General features: G+C 46.5%; 1 protein-coding gene across 10 annotated transcripts in view; it reads left to right on the forward strand.

The window, feature by feature from the left end:
* Positions 1-24,027, forward strand: part of MYRF (myelin regulatory factor) — a 186,990-nt gene that overhangs the window by 139,652 nt on the left and 23,311 nt on the right. For 5 of the 10 annotated variants that reach the window (XM_077287932.1, XM_077287937.1, XM_077287936.1 and 2 more), the window contains 7 exons: positions 3,107-3,386; positions 4,175-4,269; positions 5,359-5,482; positions 5,783-5,978; positions 12,678-12,754; positions 12,856-12,966; positions 18,763-18,859. In XM_077287932.1, coding sequence (XP_077144047.1) covers positions 3,107-3,386; positions 4,175-4,269; positions 5,359-5,482; positions 5,783-5,978; positions 12,678-12,754; positions 12,856-12,966; positions 18,763-18,859 — 980 coding nt within the window. The remainder of the gene's footprint in view (positions 1-3,106; positions 3,387-4,174; positions 4,270-5,358; positions 5,483-5,782; positions 5,979-12,677; positions 12,755-12,855; positions 12,967-18,762; positions 18,860-24,027) is intronic. The other 5 variants (XM_077287933.1, XM_077287938.1, XM_077287935.1 and 2 more) reach the window with 3 other exon arrangements.

The raw sequence follows: 24,027 nt of genomic DNA on the forward strand, positions 1-24,027 counted from the left end.
CTTGTTGAATATTTTGTAACTACTGCGGTAGTAAAGTACCGTACTGTTATAGGTGATGGTGTTATGTGGTTCCTCTTTCCATGTCGAGGATCCAGTAGGATTGGAAAGGTGGATTATTTGGCAGGATGCTCCTAATTGGGACCTGGAGGCCACCCTTCAACTGCTCTCCTCACCAGCAAAACGGTGGTCCTCTCGGGTTAAGAAGTTGGAACTGAGATTGATTGACTATGCAGAGCCACAAACTCAAGGAAAAAAAATTACCACCAGCTCTGTTTTCTAGCATTTACCAACAAGCTCAAATCTATCCATCCATCCTTTGCACACTATGTTAAAATATTTACGTGACTCAATGAAAGTTTCCAGCTTTATCCAATAATCATGTAAATATTCCATGACTTTCCTATTGATAGAGTTGCTGTCCTGTTTCTATTAGACACGTGTAACTCTACAGTGACGGATAAGTCTATTGGGTGTCTATCCTTGGTCTATAGTAAATTCATGGTATTTTTACATATATTATTTACCAATATATCGATGACTCTATACTGACACCTTGATGTTGGTCAAGACTCCTGTTTACACCTAATAGAGATGACACTCTATTTGAGAGAAACTGAATGTGCAAGAATACAATTAACAACCAGACAATTCTGATATAGAAAAAAGAAAAACTGTTTTTTTTTTTTTTTTTTTTTTTTTATACCATAACAGTGTTATTACTTTTTACAGGACCGTAGGGCTCTTCCATAGTCCTATGTGATCATTTCACTATTTTATGTGCATTAGGCAGTGATTTCGTTAAAAGTACGTTGGCCTTTAGCTGCTTACCACTTTGCGCTGGTGGGGCATATGGAGATGGTGGAGGATGGCTATCCGTTATACATATACAGGTCCTTCTCAAAAAATTAGCATATAGTGTTAAATGTCATTATTTACCATAATGTAATGATTACAATTAAACTTTCATATATTATAGATTCATTATCCACCAACTGAAATTTGTCAGGTCTTTTATTGTTTTAATACTGATGATTTTGGCATACAACTCCTGATAACCCAAAAAACCTGTCTCAATAAATTAGCATATCAAGAAAAGGTTCTCTAAATGACCTATTACCCTAATCTTCTGAATCAACTAATTAACTCTAAACACATGCAAAAGATACCTGAGGCTTTTAAAAACTCCCTGCCTGGTTCATTACTCAAAACCCCCATCATGGGTAAGACTAGCGACCTGACAGATGTCAAGAAGGCCATCATTGACACCCTCAAGCAAGAGGGTAAGACCCAGAAAGAAATTTCTCAACAAATAGGCTGTTCCCAGAGTGCTGTATCAAGGCACCTCAATGGTAAGTCTGTTGGAAGGAAACAATGTGGCAGAAAACGCTGTACAACGAGAAGAGGTGACCGGACCCTGAGGAAGATTGTGGAGAAGGACCGATTCCAGACCTTGGGGAACCTGAGGAAGCAGTGGACTGAGTCTGGTGTGGAAACATCCAGAGCCACCGTGCACAGGCGTGTGCAGGAAATGGGCTACAGGTGCCATATTCCCCAGGTAAAGCCACTTTTGAACCATAAACAGCGGCAGAAGTGCCTGACCTGGGCTACAGAGAAGCAGCACTGGACTGTTGCTAAGTGGTCCCAAGTACTTTTTTCTGATGAAAGCAAATTTTGCATGTCATTCGGAAATCAAGGTGCCAGAGTCTGGAGGAAGACTGGGGAGAAGAAAATGCCAAAATGCCTGAAGTCCAGTGTCAAGTACCCACAGTCAGTGATGGTGTGGGGTGCCATGTCAGCTGCTGGTGTTGGTCCACTGTGTTTCATCAAGGGCAGGGTCAATGCAGCTAGCTATCAGGAGATTTTGGAGCACTTCATGCTTCCATCGGCTGAAATGCTTTATGGAGATGAAGATTTCATTTTTCAGCACGACCTGGCACCTGCTCACAGTGCCAAAACCACTGGTAAATGGTTTACTGACCATGGTATTACTGTGCTCAATTGGCCTGCCAACTCTCCTGACCTGAACCCCATAGAGAATCTGTGGGATATTGTGAAGAGAAAGTTGAGAGACACAAGACCCAACACTCTGGATGAGCTTAAGGCCGCTATTGAAGCATCCTGGGCCTCCATAACATCTCAGCAGTGTCACAGGCTGATTGCCTCCATGCCACGCCGCATTGAAGCAGTCATTTCTGCCAAAGGATTCCCGACCAAGTATGAAGTGCATAACTGAACATTATTATTTGATGGTTTTTTTGTTTGTTATTAAAAAACACTTTTATCTGATTGGACGGGTGAAATATGCTAATTTATTGAGACAGGTTTTTTGGGTTATCAGGAGTTGTATGCCAAAATCATCAGTATTAAAACAATAAAAGACCTGACAAATTTCAGTTGGTGGATAATGAATCTATAATATATGAAAGTTTAATTGTAATCATTACATTATGGTAAATAATGAAATTTAACACTATATGCTAATTTTTTGAGAAGGACCTGTAAAGTTAAAATCAACACGATCAGCTCAGTTGTGTAACTGTTAGTGTTGGGGTGTACAACAGCTGCCAGCTTATGCTGGAGACGGTGTTGAGAACATGGTGCTTTGTTAGTTGTTGGAGTTTGATAATACTGTATGTGTGTCCTCTTTGTTTTATGCAATTTTCTCCTATAATCCTTTATATTCTTTATGAACACTGTGTGTCCCAAGTAAAACAATTATCCGTCCGCAATGTCTGAGTGCTGAACGATTCTGCTGAAAGCTGAAATTAGCAGCAGTTAGGGAAGAGTCAGACGGCCATATAACTTGGACGAAGATCGCAACGCAATGCTCGGACTGGCCGTTGGCTCCCCTGACCGGAGTGTGACTGCATGTATTTCTATCCATGTTATCGCATTGGGTTGCGATTCACATCCGAGTGACTCTTGTATTATCAAATCTGTATCTACAATTCAATGTTCCTTCTACTTCTAGTTCTCTCCCAGCCCAGCACATGTCTAGCTTTCCACAATAAGACCACATTTACTGCCATAGACAATGTCCATGATGTTAGAGTTTCTCCTGGTTAGTAGTTGATTTCTTACTTGTGTGTTTCTTCTTATTTTATAGATCCTCACCTGCTTCGCACTATGACCCCAGAAAATATTTGCCACATCAACCCACCTTCTCGCTTGGAGCACCCGCCACCTTCTCACCTTCAGGGCCCACCTCCACCGCACCCTGCACACCAGCAGCACTACCCCAACATGCAACGGGACTTGTACCTGAAAGTGGAGTCCTTAATGCCCCCGTACCCACCGCTTGGACCTGGTATTCCACCCACCGTCCTCCATCACACGCAGCAATCTCAGATGCTTCAGCAGCTTCTCCAGCAGCAGCATGGATCCGAGTATGTACCACAGGAGGGACTCTGCTGGTCATGGGAATAGTTGGGGTGTCTTTCCATTCACTCACTTATTGAAATGGACCCTTTAATGACCAGTCCTGCTCAACAGTTTCTCTGTAAGGCTGTGTTCACATGTTGCGTTATTGTAGCATTTACTGTAGCCGCAAACTATGAGATATCTGAAATCTTCTACACATGTTGCTTATTTTTTTTCTTGCAAATTTGCAGCCTGTCGATTCATTCAAGCGTTTTTGAAGCATTTTTCACCCATTTAATGAAAGGGGAAAAAACGCCCCCAAAAATAAGCCTAAAAAAGGAGCATGTTTTTCAAAGCATTTTTCTTATTAACACATCAGTATTTGCAGCACATTTTTCTGCTGCAAATACTGAACGTGTGCACATACCCTTAGACAATTTTTATCTTCTTTCAACAACCAGATGGGTTATACCGCTTTTTGCCTTCCTTATGATAAAAACATGGCGCTGATGGATGCCTTATATTAAATATGCGGCTCTCTGATTGACCCTATTGATCATATGGGCGCCCGGCATGGGCCACGAGCCGATGAGTCTTAATAGAAACGGATAACAAAAAAACAATAAAATAAAAAGAACACCATAATAAAAAAAAATGAAATAATATATTCACTACAATGTGAAATGGCACACTACTTTTTTTTAATTTTTTTTCTATATTTGAGGTTTAACTCTAAAAAATTCCACAAAACAAGATTGACTGAAAAGACGTATTTATTTTAGGTTCTTAACAATATATTTTTTTTTTACTGCAGGTTGCCCGTGCATCCTGCCAAGAAGAGGAAACACTCAGATTCTCCTAATCTGAGGGATCAAGTACCCAGTGGAGGCATGGTGAAACAGGAGCCGGGTACTGACACACTGACATAGACCCACACACATGTATGTAGAGCAGGCACATAAAGGACAAGATTTCCGCTAGCCTTCACATAATTACTGTCTGAGGGTCACAGAGAAGCATTCACATACACCCAGGCTTGGATAAAGCACTATTCATATACCAAAGTCTGAGTACAGACTATTGGGATCAGTATACAACCACAGCGTGACCGAAGACGGATTGTTATATCGTGTGTTTTTTGTAGTGGGCCTGTTTGTGAACATTTCATTTTGTAGTATAAATGCATTGATTGATTACGGCCAAATGATCGGCATTGCCAAGACAGCACAGCAAATGTCCTTAGAGGGTATATAGAAAATGACTTATTGTTTAAGTGTTTTTTATGATAAGTAAAAAATAGAAATCTTGCAATTTGTACACTCTTCCTGTTCTTTCAGGAAATGCACACTTACATGAGCAGCAACTCGGCCGTCATTAAAGCATCTAATGAGCGTGTGCAAAGATCATTTACAAGGGAGAGGGAGGAAGTCAGCTGTGACATCACATTGTGATTGGTGTGTCCTGTGTTATCAGCTGTGCGCAGAGGTGTTATTATTCATTTCAATCATTAGAATCTTTCCTGTGATGATATTGAGACTGCTGAAAACTATTTTGTCAAACATGAGTCTAAAATGACCTCAGTGACCAGTGTGAAAATTGCAAGATTTTTCATTTTTCTTAATACAGCTGAAAAAAAAGCTCTGCAAAAAATTATATATATTTAACAGAAAAACCTGATTTAAACAGTAGGTCATTGTCAGATGTTACATTACGTGTAATCCAAAAAATAAACTTTGAAATCAGTTTTTTGCTAAAAAAATTTTTTGGGTGCTTATAAAATACCTTTTTGTACTACACAATGAAATATGTGTGAACCGAACCCATGTTGATTTGCGTGACTGCACTAATGTATGGATACCTAATATAGAGAGCACTCACTGAAGGAGCTACCATCACTGCAATTACATAACATCCAATAACAAGGGGGTATCTGGGGTTGGATTATGGGTACAACGCTCATCATTATAGTATAATTATTATTATTATTTTTTAATCCAGGTCTTATGCAAGATAATGACAGTCTCAATGGCTCCTACCTGGACCCCAATTATCAGTCTATCAAATGGCAGCCGCACCTACAGAATAAGTGGGTCTCCTTGTATGACAGTAACTGCAAAGAACTGTAAGTCTAAGCCTGTTACATCATTATATACCGGGGGAGGGATTATATCTCACTGAAGGGACCCATAGGCAATAATCTATAGGAAAAGTATGTAAAGTAGCTCTGTCCCACATCAGTCCATCCTGACTCTCCTGCACTAGTAGCAGAGACCCCTCTGTAGATGATTGTTGTTTGCCTTAAATGCAGCCCCCCAGGAGCGTTTCAGTATTGGTACTGGAGCCATGCAGTGGTTCGTCAGAGTATACCTTTAGCTTCGGACTTATTGCTGCAATTTATGATATAATTGTCTTTTTTTTGCAGCCCCATGCCCACTTACAAGGTGGATGCTGATAAAGGGTTTAATTTCTCAGTGGGAGATGATGCCTTTGTGTGCCAAAAGAAAAACCATTTTCAGGTGACGGTGTACATCGGCATGATCGGAGAACCCAAATATATCAAGACCCCAGAAGGCATCCTACCTATTGAGTGCTTCTACTTAAAGCTAAATGGTGTGAAGGTGAGAATTAAGTACTATGCACCCAACTTAAGTAGGGGAACATGGTCGTGGGGCCCAACTCCGGATAGGTGTCAGCACTAGGAAGGTTGACCCATTTTGATTATTACTTGTGGGCCCCTTTCTAACCTGGCTTAATGGGAATCTGTCATCAGAATTTCACTCCCAAAACTATTTCTATGTGTTGTGTATGTAGCTCTTTCGAACGCAAGTCCACCAATCCCTTTACATGACCAGTCTGTTTCTCCATTACTATTGAATTGTTATACAAACAAATATGGTAAATCTGAAGCCTCTGTCACTCCAGCTCTATTCCCCACCCAGCGGCACGGCTTCCTGCTTGACTGATGGCTCTTTTACCTGAAGTTACACAGCATAGAGGCTGTTGATTAAACAGAAAATGGCTCTGGGTGGGGAGTAGAGCTGGAGTGACAGAGGCTCCTGATCTACCATAGCTGTTTGTATAACATGAACAGACCGGCCATGTAAAGGTGTTGCTGGACTTTTGAAAATTGCGCGGGAGCCCACGCCAATTTTTTACGGGATTTAACCCTTTAATTTAATAGAGCTTCAAAATTTTACACACAGACACTTGTTACATTAGTAAAGAGGAATATGTAATAAAAAAAGGGATATGAGATCGTTTACTGTATGTAAACCATGTCTCATATCCTGTCGGGTTTGTGAAGGAGAGAGCAAAAGCCGGCAATTGAATTACCGGCTTATATGCTATGTAGTGTTGAATTAAATATAAATATATATATATATATATACACCGTATGTATATATATATATATATATATATATATATATATATATATAATGTGTGTGTGTCTCACTGATATATATATATATATATATATACATATATATATATATATATATATATATATATATATATATATATATATATACATATATATATATATATATGGACTGTATATATGTTTTAAGGAATATTTGAGCCGATGGATCCATGATTTGTCCATTTTGCAAGTGGAGCGCCCCCACACCGCCGCAGGGCCGAGGGGTACCCGGAGCCGGGCCTCTGGGATCTCAGTCCTGGGGTTGTCACGGTGGCTGGACCCGGTCCGTGGCCCTGTCTGTCAGTGTGGGACGTCCGGTGCAATAAGTGGTGTTGTAACGGTGCAGTTGTGGGGTGCAGGTCGCGATAAATAATGAGGACACCAGGTTGCAGTCTCTTTACCTCTTTACTGAAGATCTCTGGGTCCTCAATCCAGAATACAGCTCACCAGGCTGCGCAAGTCCGGCCGGTCCAATGACACTTCCAGAGTTCTCTTCACAGGAGGAAATCTGTGCCTTCCCCCTAGCGCTGTGTGTTGTAGTCCTTCCCTGCTGTGCTTACGGAAAGTACCCCACAACTGTTGTGTCTGTTTCTGATGTTCCCTCACAACTCGACTAGATGATGTTCTGCTAATCCTTCGTCCCTCCCTGAGGTTCGGGTAGGAACGGCACCCGTTTGACGGGTAGGCCTGGAGTTCTTCCGGGACCCTAGAGACGCCCCTCTCCCACAATTGCCTCCCAAGACTTCATAGGTGATTTGAGTTAGACAGCCCGCCTGAGACTGACTGTCCTGCCGCTGTTTGGAGTATTGCTTGAAGCTGAATGTTGTTCTACTCCCTCGGCGTTCCGGCCACCGGTATTGCGCCTCAGTAGGATGTTGCTTCGGTCTTACAGCACGACTCCTACTGGTATTTCTCCTTTGCGTGATCCCGTTTCTCACTCAGCACAATCTATCTCGCTTCTAGTCCTTTCTTGGGCACCGCCGCTTCCCGGAGCAGGCGCGAACCCGTTACGTTCTTTCCAATGCCAAGCCTCTGTCAGGATCCCACCCCTGACAGAGACCCTACTGTATCTTCCCCTACAACACCCTCTGCCACAAGGTGTTGCCTGGTTCCAACCCAGTCAGCTTTCTAATCTAACTTCCTGCCTGACCCCCAGTTTACCCACTATGGTGGGGAGTGGCCTAATGAATAGCACCCTTAGCTCCCCCCGGAGGCCCGGCTGTGAAATGTATTGGTGTCTGTGATACCTGATCAGATGAACTCCTTCAGTGCCATCGGACGCACCATAGCTCCCCATAGTGGCGGAGCCACAGTACTGCAACGACCAGGACTCTGGGGCGCTGCACTCCCCCCTGGTTAAACACAGTACTCCGGGACTGGGAAGAAAACAACAATACAAGTTTAGCAAAAAGACATACAATTTTTGTTGAGTGCAAATAACAATACGTATACTTGAACAAGCTTCCCTTTATGGGAGGTGAGGACACTTGAACGTTACAAAACATGGTTAAATATCATAGCAACAGGCTATAATTAACTTCTGTTACCCAACCGGGTATTCTACTAAGTGCAAAAATTGCTGAACAATACTTTAACCTTGCCTTTAAGGACATACACTCTGTATCCACCAAAGACCTTCTTATAATCACATTATAAGGTAAGTTAACTTTTTCATTCTCCTTCTTTAAATCTGCAGGACCGCCTGTCCTATCGGCACCAGACCTACTGCCTCTCCTTTCTGTTACAGGACCGCCCCGTTCAGCCAGGGCCTACTGCCTTTTCAACTACTATACACAGTATAGAACATAACATTACTTTCAGTTTAAGAGCACAGAGCCATCTCTATATGACTCCTATGAGGACTCAGGGTTTACCTTCTATCCTAACTATCTATCAACATTATCAAGCATTTTCTTCTGAACATTAAGCCTTCTCATTATCTTTCTTTCTGTCATGCATGCTGGACTCCACGTCTATCCCTACGGGTCCACTGCATCCTTCTTCTACCTTTCACCTTTTTACTTCTCAGAGCACATCATCAGTATTTCTTCACATTTAACTAATTAAACACATATAACTTTCTCGTACAACATTATCATTTTCAGTTTAAGCATTGTCATCACATTACTGTTCTAAAACAGTATCACTCATAAGTACACTTTTGGCATCCCCTTTAAGAGGGGATCAAGTCTTTCTGAGGTAGTTCGTCTTCTCAGACTACCAGTCCATGCTCAGCAAAGGTTCCGGTACGGTATCTTCGCAAAGAGTCTTTAAGTAAAACCAGTAGGAAGCGCCTTTAAGAAGGTGCAAACTATATACAGGAAAAAGTTTGTATCATGCACGGTCCATGATTACTGCAGTTCTTTCAATCTTGTGCAAGCTTGAAGAAAAGTAAACAAATCAACAAGGATCCCGGGTCAACAAAGGGATCCATAAGGAATTAACCCTGGACGGGTTTAGCAAACAGGAAACAGTAACTATATACATACTCATGGTATCGAGGTTTATTCTTACTCAGGTGGTCTTGGCCCCTGGCCCCCGCCTACTGTGGCACGGATACCAGCGGCAGGCCCCGCAGGGACCACCAGGTCACCCGGTGTCTGAATTTGAAGACTGACCCTGCTGGCGAGTTCGGGAGCTACCACAAAGCGCACAGTGGAGACAGTAACGAGATCTGGCAAATCTGGATCAACCATAATTGGGGCCACAGGTGAGACTCTCTCAGGCTCACATCGCTGAACATTCCGGGCACGCCATCCTTGTGCGTTCTGGTGACGGGTGTACGTCACCTGATCCCCTTCCCGTAATGGTTCGCCTTCCCGATCACAGCAGGGAGTTTCCACATCATAACTAGCAACAAAGACGCCAGTCAATAGACCCGGTTCTTGTATAGAGCCCCATCCTTTCCTGGGGTGGAAGGCTGACACAGTTCCCCGCCTTACCACGTCCTTCCCACCATGTACAAACTTCTAGGGTTGCGTCCCGTTGTTCAACTTCACCTCGCTGTTTCCAGTGCTGGAGCACGCATTGATTGTACTGGTCCCAGGTTAGTATTGCGATGGTGAGACCATCCACCGGTACCCCATCCTGCTCAACCCAGGGGGTGTCCCACCGGAACATCACTCCGTCCGGGCCCATCTCTATGGGCTCCCCCCACCTGGTTGGTAGTGGCGGCAACAACTTCCCGATCGCGCTGGGGCCGAGGACCACCCGCTCGATGGTGAACGAAGGATTACTGCTGCGGGGAGGATCGGTCGCGGGAGTGGGATCGAGCGTGGGGGCAGGGGTATCTGTCGTACCTGCGCCTGATGTGGTTCCACTGGTGTCGATCCGGTCCGCTGACAAGAACGCTGGAGTCGGCTGCTGCTTGGACTGCGGCTCTTCCAATACGGTCTCCGGACGTGGCTCCGCTCGCTGTGGTTCCTCCTCCGCTGGCTCCGAGGTCGGGATTGGTGGACTCAGCTCCGCCATCTGTTCCAGGGGCTTCGGATCCTCCGGCTGCAGGGGACACGGGTCCGTCTCCGGTGAACGAGGGCAAACCGGGACTGCTCCTTCCCCGTTCCGGCACTCGCTGTTCTTCGTCATGGTCTGCTGATCGGTGGCAATGCATGCATCGGACTCCGCCATTTCTCCAGGGCCGAGCTTCTCCATCTCCTGCTTCCCGCCGTTGCAAATCAGGGGGTCGTCCTCTGCTTGAGGGCAGGTCCTCACCTTGCAGCCAGAAGCGCAGGGGGCGGTAGCCATTCCTTGCGCCACTCTGGTAGTCTCCTCCCATGGCACGCCCTCCTTCTTCTCTGGCGTAGCAATGGCGGCGGTTTTTGGCGGGAACTTTTGGCGGTAAATGGCGCAGCACAGTCTTTGCAATAAAGTACAGTCCAAGCACAACAAATCACAGTTCCAAGGCACACATGACCTGATTCTTCAGGCTTAAGTAGAATCCTGTTCGTGACGCCAAGTTGGAGCGCCCCCACACTGCCGCAGGGCCGAGGGGTACCCGGAGCCGGGTCTCTGGGATCTCAGTCCTGGGGTTGTCACGGTGGCTAGACCCGGTCCGTGGCCCTGTCTGTCAGTGGGGGACGTCCGGTGCAATAAGTGGTGTTGTAACGGTGCAGTTGTGGGGTGTAGGTCGCGATAAATAATGAGGACACCAGGTTGCAGTCTCTTTACCTCTTTACTGAAGATCTCTGGGTCCTCAATCCAGAATACAGCTCACCAGGCTGCGCAAGTCCGGCCGGTCCAATGACACTTCCAGAGTTCTCTTCACAGGAGGAAATCTGTGCCTTCCCCCTAGCGCTATGTGTTGTAGTCCTTCCCTGCTGTGCTTACGGAAAGTACCCCACAACTGTTGTGTCTGTTTCTGATGTTCCCTCACAACTCGACTAGATGATGTTCTGCTAATCCTCCGTCCCTCCCTGAGGTTCGGGTAGGAACGGCACCCGTTTGACGGGTAGGCCTGGAGTTCTTCCGGGACCCTAGAGACGCCCCTCTCCCACAATTGCCTCCCAAGACTTCATAGGTGATTTGAGTTAGACAGCCCGCCTGAGACTGACTGTCCTGCCGCTGTTTGGAGTATTGCTTGAAGCTGAATGTTGTTCTACTCCCTCGGCGTTCCGGCCACCGGTATTGCGCCTCAGTAGGATGTTGCTTCGGTCTTACAGCACGACTCCTACTGGTATTTCTCCTTTGCGTGATCCCGTTTCTCACTCAGCACAATCTATCTCGCTTCTAGTCCTTTCTTGGGCACCGCCGCTTCCCGGAGCAGGCGCGAACCCGTTACGTTCTTTCCAATGCCAAGCCTCTGTCAGGATCCCACCCCTGACAGAGACCCTACTGTATCTTCCCCTACAACACCCTCTGCCACAAGGTGTTGCCTGGTTCCAACCCAGTCAGCTTTCTAATCTAACTTCCTGCCTGACCCCCAGTTTACCCACTATGGTGGGGAGTGGCCTAATGAATAGCACCCTTAGCTCCCCCCGGAGGCCCGGCTGTGAAATGTATTGGTGTCTGTGATACCTGATCAGATGAACTCCTTCAGTGCCATTGGACGCACCATAGCTCCCCATAGTGGCGGAGCCACAGTACTGCAACGACCAGGACTCTGGGGCGCTGCACAAGCCTGCGCAAAAAAAATCGCCGTACGGAAGCCATACGGATGCCATACGGATGACACACGGATACATTTGTCCGTAAAAATCGCATCCTCGCACTGAATACGGAACAGTGTTTTGTGAAAATTACGGCCGTAAAATACGGACCGTATTTCTCTACGCTGAGTGTGACGCTGACCTTAGGCGACTAACTCTTCCCTAATTGTGATGTCCTAGTAAGTAGTGATGAGCGAGTGTACTCGTTGCTCGGGTTTTCCTGAGCATGCTCGGGTGATCTCCGAGTATTTGTTAGTGTTCGGAGATTTAGTTTTTATCCCGGCAGCTGAATGATTTACAGCTACTAGACAGCTTGAATACATGTGGGGATTCCCTAGCAACCAGGCAACCCCCACATGTACTTATGCTGGCTAACAGATGTAAATCATTCAGCTGCTACAATGAAAACTAAATCTCCAAGCACTAAAAAATACTCGGAGGTCACCCGAGCAACAAGTATATTCGCTCATCACTACTAGTAAGGCTTCTATACAAAAGTTATCCTGATAGTCCCTGGCGTTAGAGCTACATATAGCGGTGTACTGACACATACTGTAGTAATCTGTATAGTCCCAGCCTAATGAAGGCCACAGACAGGAGATAAGTCATCAGCTCTGATTCTTCAAGATCAGGTTCCTTTGGCTTTGTCTGTTAGTAAGCTGAGCAAGATAATGTCATAATTACTATGTTTTTAGTATCCATATTAGCTTGTACAACTCAAACCTGTGTCTTTCTCCTTGTGCCGTTTGCAGCTGGAGGCCATCAATCAAAGCATCAGTATTGAGCAATCGCAGTCTGATCGCAGCAAGCGTCCTTTTCATCCAGTCACGTAAGTAACGGGAAGGTCAAAAATAGGTTAAAATGTGTGATAGGTGTAATTTATACTCGGAAACTTAAAATATGTCCCTATTCTCTCTCTGGTCATCTTAGGTTGTCCCTTCCACCAGAACAGGTCACTAAAATCACAGTTGGGCGGCTCCATTTCAGCGAAACTACAGCAAACAACATGAGAAAAAAAGGAAAGCCCAATCCAGACCAGAGGTGAGTATAGCGGACGTACAGACATCGATAGACTATGTAATACAGTGAATAACCATACAAGGGCTAACAATTATTTATTTAAAGCACCTCCAAAAATGCATTATATAATCCTATTCAAAATAAGACTTTTGCTTAAAAAATTATAAAGCTTTTTTTTTATTTGAAATTGACAAGATACCATATTAAAATAAAATGAAAGGCAAAGAGGTAATACAAAAGAAAACACACCATGCCGCATAGCCCTATAGATACATATATATAAGATTACACATGCATACATCAAGTGTATGACTGCAATCCTTACAAAAATGCACACCGGATCCCCCGACGCACGTCATATAGCTATATGTGTGTGTGTGTGTATGTGTGTGTATATATACAGTGTGTATATATATATATATATATATATATATATATATATATATATATATATATATATACAGTATATATATATTTTTTTTTTTTTACAAACTGTATGGCAATTATACAGATCTTTACATAAGAATAAGATCATTATTAATGAGTATCTACGGCGTGCTCTAATACTATGTTCTAGTCCCCGCGCCTGCATTTCTCGCAGATGTTCGACAGCCGCAACACATACAAGAGTTTCCTGTTTGTTAGGCAATCCCTGCATGTGTTATGACTGTTAAACAGCCGTGAGAAATGCAGCCGCGGGGACTAGAATATAGTATTAGAGCATGCTGTAGATACACTATTAGTACCAGAGCGTGCATGATTATCACCTTATCTGAGCAGGATCGCTCATCACTAATTCTTATATCTGCATTTCCCTTATATTCTGCTGTAGTCACACAGGTAATGGCAGGATTTCTATTAATCCATGGAAAAAATCTTAAAGTGCCTAGTACAGAAAACACATATATAAAGCAACAGAGAATTTTTAATTTAAAGTGCCACATGTTAAATGTTATCACGGGGTCGGTAAATAATTTCCTTACTTAATAATCCTCAAAGAAATAAGAATAAAGTGCTGAGTGCAAAAAAGTATTTCTATATACTCAATTAAATATATCTACAGAATCAAATGTGACTAAACAGACATCAGTTCAGATATTGAATCCCATCTAGTGGCCTGCAAACATAAATGTCAAGTGAGCGAAAAATGAAAGCCATTCCCAAGATTGCCTATATTAAATACAGGCACTCAGTATGTTTTCCCAAGGATCAATTGGCCTAATAGGTACATAAGGTATAGAACAGAGATGGTTCCCCAATAATCCTATTATATACATCAGCACATGATGCACGTTTTTTGTGAGCTTCTTCTTGACCCCTCAAGAAGCTCATGCAAAACGCGCGTCGGGGGACCCTGTATGCATATAATACATATGTATGTGTGTACGTGTGTGTGTGTGTGTGTATATATATATATATATATATATATATATATATATATATATATATATATATATATATATATAGCTACGCTGCATGGTCTGTTGTTTTTTGTATTACCTCTTTGCATTTCATTTTATTTTAATATTGTATGTTATCAATTTCAAATTAAGGAAGCCGTGTAATTGTTTTAAGCATAAGTCTCCTCTTTTGAATAGGGTTACGTAATACAGTGATTGGAAGCTTGAAACTTAATAAATGTCCTATGGCGCCACATTATCAGTAAGCAGAGGTCTGCTCACTTGCATCCATCCATAGACCTACCTATGTTCTAAAAGATGTCTGATATGAGGTCAGCACTTATGGGTGAATTTTCAAGATTTTGTAAGATAGAATCCCATTATAGAAAACACATTAGTGATAGTAGCAGCAGTTTTAGGCCCTTTGTACATGGCAGAGGCAGCAGCCCATAATGTAGAGCTTCTGTGCTCCCAAACCCAGAGCTGTAGGCACTCTATGGGTTACTACTCAGTGCCTATAAAGAAGAGGTTCTCCCATCAAAACAATTCTTTTGACGAAAACTCTCCTAATATATGCTCCCTCGATGGAGAGGGCAACTTTTTCTTTGGGATTCACATGGAAATAACACTTTGCATCCTACTACATGAAATCAGAGGCGTGCAGAGATGGCATACGGCCCTAGAGATGGCATTATCACAATGGAATAATATATTCTTAATTACGGTAATCTTTTATGGCATATGTATCTTTCAAAAATGACCAAAGCTACAATAAAATGTTTTGCTTTTTTCTTTATAGAGTAACCGTTATTTTATGTATTTCTTTTTTTCATTAATCAACAGTACACATGAAAATAAGACATTTTGTAATATATCTCATCAGAGAAATCTGCGTCTGTCTCCTCCTGGACTGATTATTATAGTGCTTTGGAACAAAGCACTATACTGTTATTCCACCGTGGTAAACTTCTTCTTATTCTTATTATTCAGTCCGCACGTAATGCGGCCCGAACCGCTAAACTCACAGACTCCAGTGAGGTGTCATTTCGAAGCCAGCGTTCCTGAGAGGTGTGCTAAGTATTTTTCGTGTCGATCGGATTTGTAGTTTTTGCGCAATTTGTGTTTGAAAAAAGTCTTTCAATGCGTTTCAATGGAGAAATTTTCCTATACGTTTATAATGGGCTGGTTTCTGAGGCAATTTCTAAAAATAACTGCCACCTGGCTGATTAGCTCATTGATATGCGCAGTCAGACACAGTTACTATGCCAACGCCTATGAAATCTACATCAGCTCACCAGGTCACAAGTTTTGTCAGATAATATCAGCTCTTAAAGTGACAGTACAGCACAATTCCAAACCACTATCTGTAGTCTTATGATTATTAGACTGTGGCCCGATTCTAACTCATCGGGTATTCTAGAATATGCATGTCCACGTAGTATATTGCACAGCCACGCAGTATACAGTGCAGAGCCGTGCAGTACACAGCGCAGAGCCGCGCAGTACACAGCGCAGAGCCGCGCAGTACACAGCGCAGAGCCGCGCAGTACACAGCGCAGAGCCGCGCAGTACACAGCGCAGAGCCGCGCAGTACACAGCGCAGAGCCGCGCAGTATAAAGCGCAGAGCCGCGCAGTACACAGCGCAGAGCCGCGCAGTACACAGCGCAGAGCCGTGCAGTACACAGCGCAGAGCCGCGCAGTATAAAGCGCAGAGCCGTGCAGTACACAGCGCAGAGCCGCGCAGTACACAGCGCAGAGCCGTGCAGTACACAGCGCAGAGCCGCGCAGTATAAAGCGCAGAGCCGTGCAGTACACAGCGCAGAGCCGCGCAGTACACAGCGCAGAGCCGCGCAGTACACAGCGCAGAGCCGCGCAGTATAAAGCGCAGAGCCGTGCAGTACACAGCGCAGAGCCGCGCAGTACACAGCGCAGAGCCGCGCAGTACACAGCGCAGAGCCGCGCAGTATAAAGCGCAGAGCCGCGCAGTACACATCGCAGAGCCGCGCAGTACACAGCGCAGAGCCGTGCAGTACACAGCGCAGAGCCGCGCAGTTTAAAGCGCAGAGCCGCGCAGTACACAGCGCAGAGCCGTGCAGTACACAGCGCAGAGCCGCGCAGTATAAAGCGCAGAGCCGTGCAGTACACAGCGCAGAGCCGCGCAGTACACAGCGCAGAGCCGCGCAGTACACAGCGCAGAGCCGCGCAGTATAAAGCGCAGAGCCGCGCAGTATAAAGCGCAGAGCCGCGCAGTACACAGCGCAGAGCCGCGCAGTACACAGCGCAGAGCCGTGCAGTACACAGCGCAGAGCCGCGCAGTATAAAGCGCAGAGCCGTGCAGTACACAGCGCAGAGCCGCGCAGTACACAGCGCAGAGCCGTGCAGTACACAGCGCAGAGCCGCGCAGTATAAAGCGCAGAGCCGTGCAGTACACAGCGCAGAGCCGTGCAGTACACAGCGCAGAGCCGCGCAGTACACAGCGCAGAGCCATGCAGTACACAGCGCAAAGCCGCGCAGTATAAAGCGCAGAGCCACCCAGTATACAGCGCAGAGCCGCGCAGTACGCAGCGTAGAGCCACGCAGTATGCAGCGCAGAGCCGCGCAGTATACAGCGCTGAGCCGCGTAATATACAGCGCAGAGCCCCGCAGTATACAGTGCAGAGCCCCGCAGTATACAGCGCAGACACGCGCAGTACACAGCACGGACACGCGCAGTACACAGCGCAGAGCCGCGTAGTATACAGCGAAGAGCCACGCAGTATATAGCGCAGAGCCGCGCAGTACAAAGCGCAGAGCTGCGCAGAGCTGCGCAGTATACAGCGCAGAACGCGCAGTACACAGTGCAGAGCCGCGCAGTACACAGCGCAGAGCCGTGCAGTACACAGCGCAGAGCCGCGCAGTACACAGCGCAGAGCCGCGCAGTATACAGCGCAGAGCCGCGTAGTATACAGCGCAGAGCCACGTAGTATACAGCGCAGAGCCACGCAGTATACAGCACAGAGCCACGCAGTATACAGCGCAGAGCCACGTAGTTATACTGCCCAGTCACGTAGTATATTGTCCAGTCACATAGTATACTGCATATCCCTGTTAAAAAAAAAAAAAGAATTAAAATAAAAAAGTTACATACTCACCTCCTGGAGCGGCCGGTATCTGATGGTTGTTGCACCTCCTAGAGCGGCCGGTACACGATGCTTGTTGCACCTGGAGTGGCCGGTACCCGATGCTTGTTGCGCGCTCCGGTCCCAAGAGTGCATTGCGGTCTCACGAGATGATGACGTAGCGGTGTTGTGAGACAGAAAGACGGAAGTGCCCTTAGATAATTAGATAGTAGATTACCCCGCTCACCAATTCGGAACCCGAGAGGCCCGGCCCACCAAATCGGACCCCGAGGGGCCCGGCCCACCAAATCGGACCCAGAGTGACCCCGCCCCCTAAATCAGACCCAGAGTGACCCCGCCCACCAAATCGGACCCAGAGTGGCTCCGCCCACCAAATCGGACCCAGAGTGACCCCTTCCACCAAATCAGACCCAGAGTGACCCCTTCCACCAAATCGGACCCAGAGTGACCCCTTCCACCAAATCGGGCCCAGAGTGACCCCGCCCACCAAATCGGACCCAGAGTGACCCCACCCACCAAATCGGACCCTGAGGTGCCCAGCCCACCAAATCAGACCCTGAGGTGCCCAGCCCACCAAATCGGACCGAGTGACCCCACCCACCAAATTGGTCCCTAAGGTGCCCCGCCCACCAAATCGGACCCAGAGTGGCTCCGCCCACCGAATCGGACCCAGAGTGGCCGCGCCCACAGAATCGGACCAAAAGTGACCCCGCCCACCGAATCGGACCTAGATTTACCCCGCCCACAAAATCAGACCCAGATTGACCCAACCCACCAAATCGGACCGCCTGAGGGGCACCCAAGTGTGAAAGTCTTGCAGGGGCAGCCCGGGCACCATTCCAAAGCACTATCTGTAGTTCCTTCAGGAAATACCCATCTAGTTCATTCTGTAATCATCAGTAAAATCTGTATTTAGTGAAGGCAGATTTACCCATTACTGAGATAGGAGATGACAGTTGGTGGTGATAAGGTTCCATGGAGAGCTGTAACTGTAATTCCAGGAGAACATTCAGTATAATGTCAGTGTTGGTCTCTAGCTCCTTCCTCCATAGAATTTGAAAAGCACCAACTGTCATCTCTTATCTCAGTAATGGGAAAATCTGTCTTCACTGAACAAAGATGATTAGAGAATGAACGATCAGTCCAGGAGCCGATTCCTCTGATCAGATATATTACACAGTTGCTTATTTTCATGTGTATTATTGATTTATGAAATAAAAATGAAAACAACAGTTATTCTTTAACCCCAGCATATTACTTTCTGTCATGTTCATCCTTCCTTTTATGCATTTTGCAGGTATTTTCTCTTGGTGGTGGCTCTACAAGTCCACACACAGAATCAAACATATCTTGTTGCAGCCCATGGATCTGAACGCATTATTGTCCGTGTGAGTGTAAGGGGTTGAAATATATACATATAGCACTTTCCCCCCAATCCCTTTAAACATATTTAATGTTACTGTAATTGTAATGTTGTAATTTATAACTGCATATATGTTTGCATTATGGTATTCAGGGGAAGAGTAGTACCCACATTTTGCCACAAGATGGGGCACACTTCGGTTTCTAGAATTAGGCCTTCCAAATAGTTAACATAGGAGGGGCACAGTGGGTTAAGATAGAGAGGGCTTCCTGGTGTAGTCAGTCGTGGCCGGGTGCCCGTGTAGTTCATGTGGGCTGGCTAGCCCAGGGCAACACCGTGCCATGCAGCGTTCAAGGAGAGTGAGACCCAGCCTTTAGCATCCCGTGGCCGGTTCTCATCTGAAGGAACAACAGCAGCAGGGCTAGCGGATGCAGTATTACTGGGGCTGTATTTGCTAAGAAGGAGGCTAAGCAGAACGGGCAGGTCGCTCATCATGTGGCAGATTTTTGCGTGGGCAGCGGTCCTTAGATCCGGGGCGAAGCGGCTGATGACACCCCACACGAGGCAAGGAATCTGGACAGAGAGGACGCTGAGGGACCGAAAGGTACGGTCCGTCCTGGCAACGAGCTTAGTGAGAGGGAGAAATGGAAAGGGACAGAAAGAACGTCGCCTGTTGTGAAGCCTGAAAATGATACTGGAAATGTCTTGGATGTGCTTAGTAAAGCTGTTGATGTTGAAGGAAAGCCGGACTGTGTCTTTGTTATTGCAAAACCGCCTGCAAGGAATCCAATACAGCTCAGGGGGGGCCCTGATGGCGCAGAGATGCAGTACCCAGGTATGCAGAGGAAGAGACATTACGGTATAGAGAGAGGGTGCCAGGGTGTGATACAGGGATTGCTCTCGGCCATGGCTACCTCCATGGCCTCATCTCACATAAGTATGTAAAGAATCTGGCAAATTCCTAGTTTGGGATCCAGTTATCTGGCATTTGTGTTGATTACAAGGTTTTTAGCATCTTAAAGGGAAGCTGTCATCAGGTTTTCCCTATAGAAACCGTTGTAACCGCTTGTCCAGCCTTGTAAGACATTTCTAAGCCCATATATTCCCTAGGCAGCACCGAATACCCTGAAAACCAAAAAAGGCTTTGAAGTTGTCCAACGCTCCATTATTGACCCATCTGATGGGAGTCTCCAGACCGTGCTCGGCGCCCCCTATCTGCCACTCCACATATCAGTGGCGTTAAAAAAAATATTTTTTTCCCTGAAAAACCCATTTAAATGGATTGAACAATCATAAGATATTGATATCCTTAGACAAGGTCATCTATGTGAAATCGGTGGGGGTCCGAGACCCGGCATCCATACTGATCGGCGGTTATTCACTCCAGTGGTGGCTGGATGTAAGAATTGCACTGTACAGCTCCATTGTGTGTGTAGCTGCCACTGCTGGCTACTGCAGATCAGCTCCATTATGTGTGTATATGTAAAATCCTTAGAACAGAAAACATATTAATGATCCGTTAAACCCAATACCTAGTGGTGAGGGGGGCTATAACAGCTCGGGAAGCTCCCATAATTAATGAAAACGCAAGAGAAAAATAGAGCACAAATAGTCCCAAATACAAAAATATCAAAGTTTATTCAGAAAAATATTTAACATGGAAAAAGGGGTACCAGTAATCTGAAATTAGTCTGAAATTTGATTATTGCTACCACTTTTTTCATGTTAAATATTTTTTTGAATAAACTTTTGATATTTGGAACTATTTGTGCTCTATATTTCTCTTGTGTTTCTATTGTATGAGTGTTAATTCTTGAATTTCTGAAGGATTTTTTAGTCCTCTTTTGTGGCTTTGCTGCCATTGTGTGTGTAGCAGCAGCTGTTGGGTACTGCAGATCAACTCCATTATGTGTGTAGCATCAGCTGCTGGGTACTGCAGATCATCGCCATTGTGTGTGTAGCAGCAGCTGCTGGGTACTGTGGATTAGCTCCATTGTGTATGTAGCAGCAGCTGCTGGGTACTGTGGATCAGCTCCATTCTGTATGTAGCAGCAACTGCTGGGTACTGCAGATCAGCTCCATTGTGTTAGTAGCAGCAGCTGCTTGATACTGCAGATCAGCTCCATTGTGTGTGTAGCAGCAGCTGCTGGGTACTGCAGATCAGCTCCATTGTGTATGTAGCAGCAGCTGCTGGGTACTGCAGATCAGATCCATTGTGTGTAGGAGCAGCAGCTGTTGGGTACTGCAGATCAACTCCATTATGTGTGTAGCATCAGCTGCTGGGTACTGCAGATCATCGCCATTGTGTGTGTAGCAGCAGCAGCTGCTGGGTACTGCGGATCAGCTCCATTGTGTGTGTAGCAGCAGCTGCTGGGTACTGTGGATCAGCTCCATTGTGTGTGTAGCAGCAGCTGCTGGGTACTGTGGATTAGCTCCATTGTGTATGTAGCAGCAGCTGCTGGGTACTGTGGATCAGCTCCATCCTGTATGTAGCAGCAACTGCTGGGTACTGCAGATCAGCTCCATTGTGTTAGTAGCAGCAGCTGCTTGATACTGCAGATCAGCTCCATTGTGTGTGTAGCAGCAGCTGCTGGGTACTGCAGATCAGCTCCATTGTGTATGTAGCAGCAGCTGCTGGGTACTGCAGATCAGATCCATTGTGTGTAGGAGCAGCAGCTGTTGGGTACTGCAGATCAGCTCCATTGTGTGTGTAGGAGCAGCAGCTGTTGGGTACTGCAGATCAGCTCCATTGTGTGTGTGTAGGAGCAGCAGCTGCTGGGTACTGCAGATCAGCTCCATTGTGTGTGTAGCAGCAGCAGCAATTGCTGGGTACTGCGGATCAGCGCCATTGTGTGTGTAGGAGCAGCAGCTGCTGGGTACTGCAGATCAGCTCCATTGTGTGTGTAGGAGCAGCAGCTGCTGGGTACTGCGGATCAGCTCCATTGTGTGTGTGTAGCAGCAGCTGTTGGCTACTGCAGATCAGCTCCATTGTGTTTGTAGCAGCAGCAGCAACTGCTGGGTACTGGAGATCAGCTCCATTGTGTGTGTAGGAGCAGCAGCTGTAGGGTACTGCAGATGAGATCCATTGTGTGTGTAGCAGCAGCAGCAGCTGCTGGGTACTGGAGATTAGCTCCATTGTGTGTGTAGGAGCAGCAGCTGTAGGGTACTGCAGATCAGCTCCATTGTGTGTGTAGGAGCAGCAGCTGCTGGGTACTGCAGATCAGCCTGCATTGTGTGTGTGTAGCTGCAGCTGCTGGGTACTGCAGATCAGCTCCATTGTGTGTGTAGGAGCAGCAGCTGTTGGTTACTGGAGATCAGCTCCATTGTGTGTGTAGGAGCAGCAGCTGTAGGGTACTGCAGATCAGCTCCATTGTGTGTGTGTAGCAGCAGCAGCTGGGTACTGGAGATCAGCTCCATTGTGTGTGTAGGAGCAGCAGCTGTAGGGTACTGCAGATCAGCTCCATTGTGTGTGTAGCTGCAGCAGCTGCTGGGTACTGTAGATCAGCTCCATTGTGTGTGTAGGAGCAGCAGCTGCTGGGTACTGCACATCAGCTCCATTGTGTGTGTAGGAGCAGCAGCTGTTGGGTACTGGGGATCAGCTCCATTGTGTGTGTAGGAGCAGCAGCTGCTGGGTACTTCGGATCAGCTCCATTGTGTGTGTAGGAGCAGCAGCTGCTGGATACTGCAGATCAGCTCCATTGTGTGTGTAGCAGCAGCTGCTGGGTACTGCGGATCAGCTCCATTGTGTGTGTAGCAGCAGCTGCTGGGTACTGTGGATTAGCTCCATTGTGTGTGTAGCAGCAGCTGCTGGATACTGTAGATCAGCTCCATTTGTTAGTAGCAGCAGCTGCTTGATACTGCAGATCAGCTCCATTGTGTGTGTAGCAGCAGCTGCTGGGTACTGCGGATCAGCTCCATTGTGTGTAGCAGCAGCTGCTGGGTACTGTGGATTAGCTCCATTGTGTATGTAGCTGCAGCTGCGGGGTACTGTGGATCAGCTCCATCCTGTATGTAGCAGCAGCTGCTGGGTACTGCAGATCAGCTCCATTGTGTTAGTAGCAGCAGCTGCTTGATACTGCAGATCAGCTCCATTGTGTATGTAGCAGCAGCTGCTGGGTACTGTGGATCAGCTCCATCCTGTATGTAGCAGCAGCTGCTGGGTACTGCAGATCAGCTCCATTGTATTAGTAGCAGCAGCTGCTTGATACTGCAGATCAGCTCCATTGTGTGTGTAGCAGCATCTGCTGGGTACTGCAGATCAGCTCCATTGTGTATGTACCAGCAGCTGCTGGGTACTGCAGATCAGCTCCATTGTGTGTACGAGCTGCAGCTGTTGGGTACTGCAGATCAGCTCCAGTGTGTGTGTAACAGCAGCAGCAATTGCTGGGTACTGCAGATCAGCTCCATTGTGTGTGTAGGAGCAGCAGCTGTTGGGTACTGCGGATCAGCTCCATTGTGTGTGTAGGAGCAGCAGCTGCTGGGTACTGCGGATCAGCTCCATTGTATGTGTAGGAGCAGCAGCTGCTGGATACTGCAGATCAGATCCATTGTGTGTGTAGCAGCAGCTGCTGGGCACTGCAGATCAGCTCCAGTGTGTGTGTAGCAGCAGCTGCTGGATACTGCGGATCAGCTCCATTGTGTGTATAGGAGCAGCAGCTGTTGGGTACTGCAGATCAGTGCCATTGTGTGTGTGTAGGAGCAGCAGCTGCTGGGAACTGCAGATCAGCTCCATTGTGTGTGCAGCAGCAACTGCTGGGTACTGCGGATCAGCTCCATTGTGTATGTAGCAGCAGCTGCTGAGTATTGCAAATCAGCTCCATTGTGTGTAGCAGCAGCTGCTGGGTACTGCGGATCAGCTCCATTGTGTGTGTAGGAGCAGCAGCTGTTGGGTACTGCAGATCAGCGCCATTGTGTGTGTGTAGGAGCAGCTGCTGGGAACTGCAGATCAGCTCCATTGTGTGTGCAGCAGCAGCTGTTGGCTACTGCAGATCAGCTCCATTGTGTGTGTAGCAGCAGCAGCAGCAGCTGCTGGGTACTGGAGATAAGCTCCATTGTGTGTGTAGGAGCAGCAGCTGTAGGGTACTGCAGAACAGCTCCATTGTGTGTATCAGCAGCAGCTGCTGGGTACTGGAGATCAGCTCCATTGTGTGTGTAGGAGCAGCAGCTGCTGGGTACTGCAGATCAGCTGCATTGTGTGTG

This window comes from Ranitomeya variabilis, chromosome 2, assembly GCF_051348905.1.
Source record: "Ranitomeya variabilis isolate aRanVar5 chromosome 2, aRanVar5.hap1, whole genome shotgun sequence".
Classification (NCBI taxonomy): Eukaryota; Metazoa; Chordata; class Amphibia; order Anura; family Dendrobatidae; genus Ranitomeya; species Ranitomeya variabilis.